This window comes from Ovis canadensis, chromosome 2, assembly GCF_042477335.2.
Source record: "Ovis canadensis isolate MfBH-ARS-UI-01 breed Bighorn chromosome 2, ARS-UI_OviCan_v2, whole genome shotgun sequence".
Taxonomy (NCBI): Eukaryota; Metazoa; Chordata; class Mammalia; order Artiodactyla; family Bovidae; genus Ovis; species Ovis canadensis.
In genome coordinates this window covers 31,300,726-31,313,385 of record NC_091246.1, presented here as the reverse complement: position 1 = coordinate 31,313,385, position 12,660 = coordinate 31,300,726, and the positions used below count along the sequence as shown (strand labels likewise).

General features: G+C 35.9%; 1 protein-coding gene across 3 annotated transcripts in view; it reads right to left on the bottom strand.

Annotated features, from left to right (window-relative positions):
• Nucleotides 1-12,660, bottom strand: part of FANCC (FA complementation group C) — a 323,090-nt gene that overhangs the window by 89,778 nt on the left and 220,652 nt on the right. For all 3 annotated transcript variants that reach the window (XM_069575745.1, XM_069575746.1, XM_069575747.1), the window contains 2 exons: nt 8,955-9,068; nt 7,985-8,049 (listed from right to left, as the gene is read on the bottom strand). In XM_069575745.1, the coding sequence (XP_069431846.1) occupies nt 7,985-8,049; nt 8,955-9,068 (179 nt within the window). The remainder of the gene's footprint in view (nt 1-7,984; nt 8,050-8,954; nt 9,069-12,660) is intronic.

The window sequence follows — 12,660 nt, the reverse complement described above, 5'->3', positions numbered from 1 at the left end:
TTTGTTGGTGTATAAAGGTCTATAATCTGTCTTATGATCCTTACTGTTTTTACGGCATCAGTTGTAACATCTCCTCTTTCATTTCTGGTATTTATTATTTGAATATTCTGTTTTTGTTAGTCTAGCTAAGGGGTTGTCAATATTGTTGATCTTTAAAAAAACCAAACCTTTTATCTGTTTTTCTATTCTCTAGTTTATCTCTATTATAATCTTTATTTTTTTTCATTCTTTCTGAATCCTTGGGTTTAGTATATTCTTTTACTAGCTCCTTGAGGTATAAAGTTAGATTACTGATTAGAGGTATTTCTTCTTTTTTAACGAAGGCATTTATCGCTATATATATCCCTCTTAGTACTGCTTTTCCTACATCTTCTAATTTTTGGTATACTGTGTTTTTGTTTTCATTTGTCTCAAGATATTCTTCAATTTCCCTTGTGATGTCTTCTCTGATATATTAATTGTTCAATAGTATATTGTTTAATTTGTACATATTTGTGAATTTCCCAATTTTCCTATTATCGATTTTTAGTTGCGTACTGTCATGGTTAGAAAAGATATTTGGTATGATTTCAATCTTAAATTTGTTAGAACTTGTTTTGTGGCCTGATATATGATCTACCCTGGAGAATTTCTGTGTGTGCTTGAGAAGAATGTACATTCTGCTATTATAGAGTATTCTAAATATAACTATAAGGTCCTATTCATCTTTGATGTTTTTCAAATCCTCTGTTTCTTTATTGACCTTTGGTCTGGTTGATCTATACATTACTGAAAATGGGGCATTGAAATTTCCTATTATTACTGTGCTACTTTCTAGTTTTCCCTTCAATCAATATTTGCTTCATACACTTTGGTGCTTTACTGTTAGGTGCAGATATATTTGAAAATGTTTTATCTTCTGAGAGAACTGATCCCCTCTACCATTATATAATGTCTTTCTTTGTCTCTTGAAACAGTTTTTGACTTTGTCTAATAAAACTATGGCCATCCCTGCTCTCTTGTGGCTACCATTTGCATGGAATACCTTTTTTCATGCTTTCACTTTCAGCTTTTATATATATCCTTACATCTAAAATGAGTTTCCTGTAGACAGCATATAGTTGGCCTTAAGCCAATTAGTCACTCTATGTTTTTTGATTGGAGAGTTTAATGCTTTTACATTTAAAGTAATTACAGTAAGTCCCCCTACATATGAGCTTTTGAGTTGTGAATTTCTGAAGGTATGAATGTGCGTTCACATATTTAATCATGTTAGTTCACATGCCTGGCATAGACTGTCACATTCACGCATCCTTTACAAGGGGTTGTGCTTTTGTGTACTTTGCTGTAGAGTACTATTGTTGTGCAACACAAGGAGCTTACTAACGAAGACCAGGTGGAACTGGAGGACCAGAGAAAGGATGAAGATAGACAAAATGAAGATGTACCTGAAGAACCAAAGAGATTCATGACAGGAAGTGGCAAGCGGATTTTCTTTATTTTAGGGGGCACTGTTAGCTTTTGAGGCACAGGACCCAAATGTAGCCCAGTGTATTCTATGTCATTCTGTGTCATCTGGGATGAGAAAAAAAGAGCTGCTACTTAGACATCATTGGGTCATTTTTTCAACAGGGTAGATAGAATTGAATCTAGCAAGGAACCAGAACCTGTGCCATCAATGTCTGGCATGAGTGAAATTGCGGCTTGCCCTCCATCTCCTATTGCTGATGAACTTTTACCATCTCCCAGCCTCCTCTCCCTATCCAGTCAGTAACTCTTCTTGCCTGTTTACTCAATGCCAGCCCCTGTACACCAGCTATTGCACTGTACTACTGTACTTTTCAAGGCACTCTGCTATAAGATTAAAAATGTTTCCTTTATATTTTGTTTTTTACGAATTACTTGTATGAAACATATTATAGTGTTGGTTGGCTAACTCTCTTGGCCTTAGGAACAAACTAGATTTATGAACACACTCTCAGAACAGAACTCATTCACAAGTAGGGGACTTACTGTACTAATGGAGAAGCACTCACTACTGTCATTTCACCATTTTCTGTATGTCTTGTGGTTATTCTGTCCCTATTCTTCCCACTTGCTGCCTTCCTTTGCATAGCTGAAAAAAATTTTTTTGGTAGGGATATGCTTTGATTTCCTTTTCATTTTCATTTATGCAACTTCTATAGGTATTCTCTGTGTTGTTACCATGGGGATAACATTAATAACTATCTTATAGTTACAGCAATTTATTTTTTATCTTTTTAACTTTTCTTAAATTGGGATATAACTGATGTATAATATCATATAAGTTTCAGGTGTACACAATTTTTAAAAGTTAGACTCCATTTACAGTTACTATAAAATACTGGCTATATCCTCTGTGTTGTATAATATATCCTTACAGCTTTTTTAAAATTTATTTTTAAATAGAGGATAATTGCTTTACAATGTTGTGCTGGTTTCTGCCTTACAACAGTGTAAATCAGCCATAAGTATACATATAATCTCTAGCTCATGAACTTCCCTCCCACCCCCTATCCTATCCCTTTAGGTTGTAGCTTATTTATTTTATACATAATAGCTAGTAACTCTTAATCCCTACCCTTAGCTTGCCTCTCCCTATCTTCCTTCTCCTCACTAGTAACTACTAGTTTGTTCTCTATATCTGTGAGTCTGTTTCCTTTTTGTTATACCTACTAGTTTGTCTTATTATTTAGATTCCACATATAAGTGATATCATACAAATATTTGTATTTCTCTGTCTGACTTATTTCACTTAGCACAATACCCTCCAGGTCCATTCATATTGTTGTAAGTGGCAAAACTTTGCTCTTTTTTGTGGCTGAGTACTATCTATTTTAAACTGACAACTTCAGTTGTAGGAAAAAAATCTTTACTTCTTTGTATCTTCTCACTGTGTTTTATGTTTTCAATGTCATAAGTTCCATTGTGTGGTACTTTTTATCCATAAACATGGTTTTACAGTTACCACTTTTTAATGATTTTTATATTTTAGGTTTAATTGTGTACCACTATTACAGTATTACACAATTTTATATTTGTTTATATATTTACTTTACCAGAGAATTTTGTATGTTGGGATGGTCTTGTGTTGCTATCTAGAGTTCCTTTGTTTTCAACTTGAAAAACTCCCTTTAACAATTCTTATAGGAAGTTTAGTGGTGATGAACTCCTTCAGCTTTTGTTCATCTGAGAAGGTCTTAATTTCTCTTTCATGCCAAGGACAGCTGGCAGAATATAATCATCTCAGTTGGTAGGTTTTTATTTTTAGCACTTTGAATATATCATCCCACTGCCTTCTGGACTTAATGTTTCTACAGAATGATGTACTAATAATGTTTATGTGAGTTTCCTTGAATGTGATGACTTGTTTTTTCTTACTGTTGTCAATATTCTCTTTCTTCGACTTTTTTGCCCCTCCAACCTCCTGTCTTTGACTTTTGACAGTTTGATTATACCATTTCTCAGATGGGCCTTTTCTTTAATTTGGATGTCCAGTTCCTTCCTCAGCATGATAAGCTCTTTGCTTTTTTCCTTCTTCTTCTGGCACTCTCACAATGTGTATAACTGGTGCCCTTCATGGTGTCCCATTAGTTCTTAGGCTTAACTTCTATTTATTCATTTTTCTTTACATTTTCCTAATTTAATAATTAAAAAAAGCATGTCTTCCAGTAGCTTGATCAGGCAGTCCCATTTTGTTCATGCATCATTAGTTAAAATTTTGTTTAGTTGTTATCTGTATTCTATTGCAGTGCGTTGAAGTTTTTTAGAATGATCATTTTGAATAACCAGCTAATTCATAGACTTCCATTTCTTTAAGGTAGGTTTGTAGAGATTCCTTTTATTCCTTTGATTGGGCCATGTTTTCCTGTTTCTTTGTGTGCCTTATTTTTTTGTTGCGTATTTTGAATTTGAAGAGTCACCTCTCCTGGTCTTTATGGACTGGTTCTGTACAGGGGAAGATTTTTAATCAATCTGTCTAGAGAACCTGGGGGGCCTTCAAACATTTTCTGGGGATGCATCTTCTATGTTTTTGCACAAAATTTCCCAATTAGAGAGCTCTGACAGTTTCTTTTTCAAGAGTTTCTTATCTCTTTCTCCCTCTAGTGTTTATCTGTGGTACCACAGGTTCTCTGATGACAGAACAAGCCACTAAGCTCTTTTGTTATCTGCAGCCCCTCAGGCATCCAAAGTATACTCCTTCCCTTACTGCCTCAAGTCAGGGGAGACAGAAACTAATCTCTAAGGTAGACCAAGGTAGCCCCTTTAAAGGAGATGGCAATGGCAACCCACTCCAGTACTCTGGCCTGGAGAGTCCCATGGACAGCGGAGCTTGGTGGGCTGCAATCCATGGGGTCACTAAGAGTCAGACACGACTGAGCGACTTCACTTTCACTTTTCACTTTCATGCATTGGAGAAGGAAATGGCAGTCCACTACAGTGTTCTTGCCTGGAGAGTCCCAGGGACAGCGGAGCCTGGTGGGCTGCCGTCTATGGGGTCGCACAGAGTCCGGCGCAACTGAAGGGACTTAGCAGCAGCAGCCCCTTTAAAAGCTGAAACATGATACGTACATTCTACACTTCTCCCTAGCCCCCACCCTAAAAGAGAAATTGTGAGTTGGGTACTTTGTCCTGATCATGTTAACCTGAGCCAGCCTCTGTCTGTGGCACTGCCAGCTCTCTGTTGGCACTGTTTAACTCTCCATGGTCTCCAGCCACTAAAAGCATGCTGATTTCCTGTCAGTGGTCAGAGTTAGGAAAGACAGATGGCAGTTCCTCAGGTAGTCTCCCAAAAGTTAGAACATTGGACACATTCCATTCTTTCTTTCCCAAGGGAGAAGCTTCAAGCTACATTTTTTTCCTTCCAATCCCCCCAAGCCTGAAAAGCTTAGGGGAGGGGCTACTGTGGTTGATATGAAATGGCTTTCTTACATGTTTCAATATGGTTATGCTTGGTTTTGAGCTTGCCAGCGGTACTTCATAATTGATTTCTGAATTTCTTACAAAGGCTCTTTGGATCAAACACAACTATTAAGTTAATGCTTCTGTGGGGGAATAAGACTAATGCTTCCTATTCTGCTATCTTGCTGACATCACTCCTTACGAATTTTTTTAATGTTTATTATTTATTCAGTTTTCTTCTTTCAGTAATGGCCTGCTTATATATCTTGTCCATTTCTATAATGGAGTGTTTGCCTTATGATTTTTTTGCAGGAAGCATTTCTATAGTTTGCACACTAATCCTTTGTTTTATAAACTGCAAATACCTTCTAAATCTGGCTGTTCTTTTCTATTTATTTAATAGCTTCTTGTTATTGCTTTTATTTATTCTTACTGAATTTTAAGAAATCATCAACTTTACCTATAGTGGGAGTTTGGTGTAGAATGTAAACACACATTGCATCCTACTGACTTTTTAAATCCCCTTCAGTAATTTTTAATTCTATTACTTCAAAGATCCATTATTCAACATTCACCTCAAGGCTAAATCAAAGTCTTTACCTGATGTATAAATAATGGTAAGTGCTTTCCACACACCCTATGGGCACTTCATCTTATTTTTTAAGGTGTACTTTATACACCACAAAATGTACCTGTTTGAAATGTAGAGTTCAAAAGATTTTTAACAAATTGTTGACTTGGATAACCACTATCATCATCATCCACTTTTAGGACATTCCCATCAACTCAAGATCTTTTGTGCTCATTTGCAGGAAATCCCTCTGCCCTCCCAGGCAACAAATAATCTATTTTCAGTCTCTATAATATGATTTACCTATTCTGGACATTCTACAAATATGGAACCACACAGTATGTAGCCTTTCATGATTGGATTAAGCACAATGTTTTGTTTTGTTTTTAATAATTTATTTATTTACGGCTGCACTGGGTTTTCATTGGTGCATGTGGGCTTTCTCTAGTTGCGGGTAGTGTGGGCTACTCTTCATTGTGGGCCCCAGAGCACACAGATTTCAGCAGCTGTGGCACACAGGCTTAGTTGCTCCAAAGCATGTGGAACCTTCCTGGACCAGGGATAGAACCCGTGTCCTCTGCATTGGCAGGCGGATTCTTATCCACTGCACCACCTGGGAAGTCCAAGCATGTTTTTGATGTTAACACATACTGTAGCATGAATCAGAAGACTGTTCCTTTTTCACTAAGGAATAGCATTCTATTGTATGGACAAAGCATATTTTATCCATCCATTAGTTGATAGATATTTGGGTTGCTTCTGTTTTGGTCTATTATGAATAATGCCAGTATGCACATTCACATACAAGCATCTGTGTGCTTATTAGCCATTTGTATATGTATATATATTTTCAGTGATATACATTCCCATCTTTTACCAGTTTTTTAACTGAGTTATCTGTCTTCCTATTACTGACTTCTTTGTATATTCTGGGTATGAGCTCTTTATCAGACGTATGATTTGAAAATACTTCCTCAGAATGTATGACTTGTCCTTTTATTTTTTTAAACAATGGTAACATAATCTTTTATTTATTTTTGTGTTCATTTGAAGATGGTCCTCTGGATTGTTTCTGTTTCTGAACTACTGCAAATAAAGCAGCTATGAATATTTATATAGAAATATTTGTGAATACCTACATTTTTGTTTGTCATTACTTAATACTTGAGTGAAACTGTTGGGTTCAATGGTAAGGGTATGTTTAACTTTGTAGTAAACCACCATACTACTCACCAAAGCAGTTACAGTAATTGCTAGGCCTTATGGAAAGTCGATGCTGAACTCTCTGAGGAACTGCCATACTGTTTTCTACTAGAGCTTTACCACTTACATTCTCATCAGCACTGTGTGAGGGTTCTACTTTCTCCACCTCCTTGCCAAAAGGTCATTTTCCATTCTGTTTGTTATTTTTAAAATTATAGCCATTCTACTTAGGCGTGTTGTAGTATCCCACTGTGACTTTAATTTGAATTTCCATAATAATTAGTAATTTTAAGCATCGTTTTATATGCTTATTGGACAGTTGTACATCTTTGTACAACTAATAAAGTCTCTAATAAAGTCCCTAATAAAGTCTCTTACCCATTTTTGAATTGAGCTTTGTTGTTGTTTTTAGAAGGTTTTTTTATAGTCAGGATATTAACCCTTTATTAGATATATTATTCCCAACTGAATGATATATCTCACTTACCAGGTATTGTATTAATTGTAATGAAATCCAGTTTATCTACTTCTGCTTTGTTTCTTATGATTTTGGTGTCGTATTAAAAAAAATCCCTGCCAAATCTAATGTCATGAAGATTTTCTCCAGTGTTTTCATCTAAGAGTTTTATATTTTACTTTAAGGGGTTAAATACAAATGGTTCCTAAAGACTGAGGGCAAACACCATTTCGGACAGAGCTTTAATTGGCAACAGCTTTATTAAAAAAAAAAATCACAAATTTCTTTGGTCCCAGATTCTCCTAATGATTTGTTAAAAATAAAAATGCTCACCAATAAAAACAACTTTGAATTCTTTTATTTAGTGAAGAAATGTTTTGTAATGTGATTAATTGCATTTTAATTTGTCTGAATCTATTTGATTTGGTTACTCTAGATTTTGGTATATTGTGTTTCTTAAAATAGGTTATTTGTGCACACCAAATATCTGCTGCCGTGTAAATGATTTTGATTGTGTAACTGTGTGTGTGAATGATACAGCCTCACACTGAGCCATGCATTCTTTCCTTTCTGTTGCATGCTGCAGATGTGGGTATCAGTTTTACTCAGCTGGTACCCAAGAGACACTGTTTGATCTACTTAATGACCTGAGAGTTGAGAGAATAGTGATTAAAAAAAGAAAATCTATAAAAATTGCCAATTTGCCATGTATCCCCCTGAAAATAATCTCTCTACATAGAATATAATCATAATTATGAACATGCATTTCCTAAGAATTATAAAACTTTTCTTTCATAACAAACTGATACATTTTGAAACTTGAGAAGGGGGATGTTTAGTTTAACACCTACCGTCTTTGACTGTTAAATCCATTAAGATGATTCTCTCGGAGTTCAGACACTAATGATAAAACCATCTGTAAAACAAAATCAGTTGCAGGTTAACTCACGCTGCAAACAGGATTACATCAGTTCTATTTTTCTTGGTGTGAGTGATATTTCCGTTGAGATTCCCCACTCTCTTCCCCCACCAATCCTCTCCTTGCCTTACTTTTTCAAAACAAAAAGAAAGCAGTGCCAAATCACATTTACTAATAATCTGGATTTTATGTTTAATGTCTGTTACTCTGTATTCCTAAATATTTAAGCAAATGAAGGCTAGACAAGTCATTAATTTCCCCCAAATTAAAACCAAATCTATTAAAAATAAAACCATGTTAGAGTTAGTTTACTTTTTTCTTTCTTAACTTATTAATTTTTAAAAATGCTGTTCATGTATACAGCTTCCAAAAGACTAGAACAGTATTCAAACATTAAAATCTGAAACATTTTTTAAAAGAGCTGTGCTAAGACCATAAATTGTTCCTTGAATTTGGCTAAAATTTAAGGCAGAAGAAATCACAGCTTTAATACTAAGATGTAAATATATAGAAGGTTGTTATTTATTGAATATTTTGCCTTAACATAAAATTCCCATCAGGTTATTTTTAAATATGAAATTTGTCCAACAGTAAAAGACTGTGTTTATATTGGTTAAGGAAGTCTCTTCTCCTAGAAATCTTTGAGAGAATAAATGAGATGTGTTAAGGGACAGAGAGGTTGGTTGATTTAGAATAACCTCTCCTGGTTTCCTTCTTCTTCTCATAATCTCTCATCTCACATTTTTTCCTTACATGGCCATAAGTCCACCCAAGGTAAGAAGAGATAAACATAGAAAAGTTAAACATCTCTCCTAGAGGAGTGAAATATTTCCATTTACCTTTTTTGCAGATGGTACATTAAGCAATGAAAATTTCAATGCTAATAAATTAAAAATACTCACATTTTTAAGTAAACCAGGATAGTAGTCTGTGGGTGCATACCCAAGAACTTGATTAAAAAGACCAACTTCTTTTATATCAAATCTGGATGTGGAAACTATATGAGATAACAACCTCTAAAAAACATAAACAGAAAGAGAAAAAGGTCTTAAAAGTGAAATAAGTGCCTATTATGTATAATGCCAAGAAGCTGGGTCATTTGTAAATGGAGTGGTCTCAATGAAATGAATAATCATAATTTTTCCAAATACCCAGTTCACTTTGATTCAGATATAAAGAGGAAATAAGTTAGTGATAAAATTATTTCATTAAGTAAATTAAAAAAAACATTAATAGTGAACTATGTATAACTAATGAACAAGGCTTTAACTACATTAAAAATGTCATCTTTACTGGTTTTAAACTCAGTAAAACATTCTTATCAGAGTAGAGATGATTACTTAATACCTGACAAGGAACACATCACAAATCACTAGGGAAAGGAAAGATTATGCAATAAATGGTACTAGGAAAACTACTTGAAAAAATTATATTCTCACCTTATGTTACTTATCAAAATATACTTGAATTTACTATAAATCAAAGAGATCAATGTAAAACTGAAATAAAATAATAAGCAAGAAGAAAACAGAAGTACTTTTCACATGTCTGAATGGGGAAGAACTTTATAAACTCAAAGTCAAGGAAGCAAATCAACAATTGCTCTAAATTACAACAAAACAGCTCCCCCTCAAAAATAACACACTTTGTGTTTCCCAGTGAATAGGCACAAACTAAGAATATTAACAACAAATAATACTGCATATGTAATCAAATTTGGACTTCCCAGGTTGCACTAGTGGTAAAGAACCCACCCGCCAATGCAGGAGATGTGAGAGACATGGGTTCGATCCCTGGGTGAGGAAGATTCCCTGGAGGAGAGCATGTCAACCCACTACAGTATTATTGCCTGGAGAATCCCATGGACAGAGGAGCCTAGCAGGCTACAGAGTTGGACATGACTGAAGCAACTATACACACTAATACAGAATCAAATTCAGTGTTCAGTTCAGTTCAGTTCAGTTCAGTCGCTCAGTCATGTCTGACTGCGAAGCCACGAACCACAGCATGCCAGGCCTCCCTGTCCATCACCAACTCCCAGAGTCCACCCAAACCCATGTCCATTGAGTTAGTGATACCATCCAACCATCTCATCCTCTGTCGTCCCCTTCTCCTCCTGCCCTCAATCTTTCCCAGCATCAGGGTCTTTTCAAATGAGTCAGCTCTTCGCATCAGGTGGCCAAAGTATTGGAGTTTCAGCTTCTACACCAGTCCTTCCAATGAACACCCAGGACTGATCTCCTTTAGGATGGACTGGTTCGATTTCCTTGCAGTCCAAGGGACTCTCAAGAGTCTTCTCCAACACCACAGTTCAAAACCATCAACTCTTCGGCACTCAGCTTTCTTTACAGTCCAACTCTCACATCCATACATGACTACTGGAAAAACCATAGCTTTGGCTAGACAGACCTTACAAAATACCATATGAAAATTATTAAGAGCGTTAAAAAAGCATAGGAACAGATAATTCCTAAGATAAAACACTAATGCCCAAGAAACACATGGATAAATGTTTAGCCTCATAATCAAAAAGGGCAAATTTATACATCAACAAACTATTTTCCACTAAATGAATTAAAGTTTTTACAGACATGAATACCTAAGGCTAATCTGGGTTCTCTGAAACAGGTGTTCTGTGTGAGCTATTGGAAAAATTCAAATGGAATCACATATCAGTGCTACTGAGAATCAGACAAAGGCACCCACAGAGTGTGAGCGAGTATAACACAGCCCATAACCCACCCCTAAGCTTGGACTGACAGGGCTATGTTTGCCTAGACATTTGTAACATGTAGACATGTTATAAGTGGTAACATTTAGACACCTTATAGGTTGGTTACTTTATAGAAAACAACTTGAGAATGTCTATTAAAGGTTTTAAAAGCATTCAGGACTTTTAATGTATCTGGCACACATTTAAGGAAATAAATCAAAATATGACAATGCGGATTATGTGCAAAGATGTTTACCACAGTGTTATTTCTTATAGCAAAAAAAAATGTCTAACAGGAGGGAATTATTAATCTGTGATACCCTCAATACTGTGGCTCATTGTAAGCCATTAAATGCTTACAAAGAACATATGACAGCATTTTAAGTGGTTATAATATTAAATGAAGAAAGGAAGATGCAAAACGGTATATATAGAAATGAGCTCATCACTATAAAAACAATCCAGACATAGGAACAAAAAAAAAAACAATGAAAGAAAATATCACCAAACGTTAAGTCTCTGGGATGGCGCTATTATGGGTTTACATATTTTTCTTCTTTCTGCTTTGCCAGTTAACACAAAGGGCACATATCACTAACTCATCACGTCAATTCTATCACAAACCATTTTACATATTCAAAAAGATACAAAATAATACAACAATTCCTCTACCGTGGAACTTAACAAAGCATTAGAAACATCAAGGAAGACCTCTGTGCCATCTTTTTTTCCCATCACAATTCCTCCCCCGGGAAAACTCACCCCTTGTCTGGTGGGCACCCTTTTATGTAGATCATGGTACTTTCTCCCTGTGAGCTCTGACTTGCCTCAGTTTCCTCAAAACAGAACTCCAGGCAGTAAGTTCATTTCTATCATTTCTTTTTAGATTACATATAAGGGATGTCAAACAATATTCTCTGACTTCTCTGACTTACTTCACTCAGTATGATACTCTCTAGGTCCATCCATGTTGCTGCAAATGGTCTTACTTACAAAATAGAAACAGACTCACAGACTTAAGAGAGTGAATTTATAGCTGTCGGGGGAAAGGGATAGTTTGGGAGTCTGGGATGAACATGTACATACTACTGTGTATGGATAAAATGGATAACCAACAAGGACCTACCGTCCAGCACAGGGAGCTCTGCTCAATGTTACGTGGCAGCCTAGATGGGAGGGGGATTTGGGGGAGAATGGATACATGAATATGTATGGCTGAGTCCCTTTGCTGCTTACCTGAAACTATTACAACATTGTTAACTGGCTATACCCCAATACAAAATAAAAAGTTCAGAAGAAGAAAAAAAGAACTCCAGACAACACTACTAAGTATATATAGGTTGAAACCTGCTGAAAGAGCTCAGCTGATAAAGAACCCTCTTGTAATGTGGGAGACCTGGGTTGATCCCTGGGTTGGGAAGATCCCCTGGAGAAGGGAAAGACTACCCACTCCAGTATTCTGGCCTGGAGAATTCCATGGACTGTATAGGTTATGGGGTCGCAAAGAGTCGGACATGACTGAGCAACTTTCTCTCTCTGCTGTTCCTACCTGAAAGCCAACCTACTGTTTTCAGATTAGAAGAGTTCATAGCAAGCTAACAAAGTAACTTTGAAATACTACTACTTAGTAGAAGACATTAATGATTAAAAAAAAGACTCAGCCACATGCATAATATGATACACAAAAAATGAAACCACTAGGGAGGGAGAAAAACAGGAAATTTACAGAGTTAAAGTGAACTTTTTAATAAGGCATAAGACAATGAAAAGGTTCCTTCTAGAGGGAAGAAAAGTCTGGATGGAAGCTACTTGCCAACTATTGGCCTTTTTTCCCTTTCAGTTCAAAGCTATCCTTTAAAACTATAGCAAGCAAACAGGAGCTGACAACAGCCCCA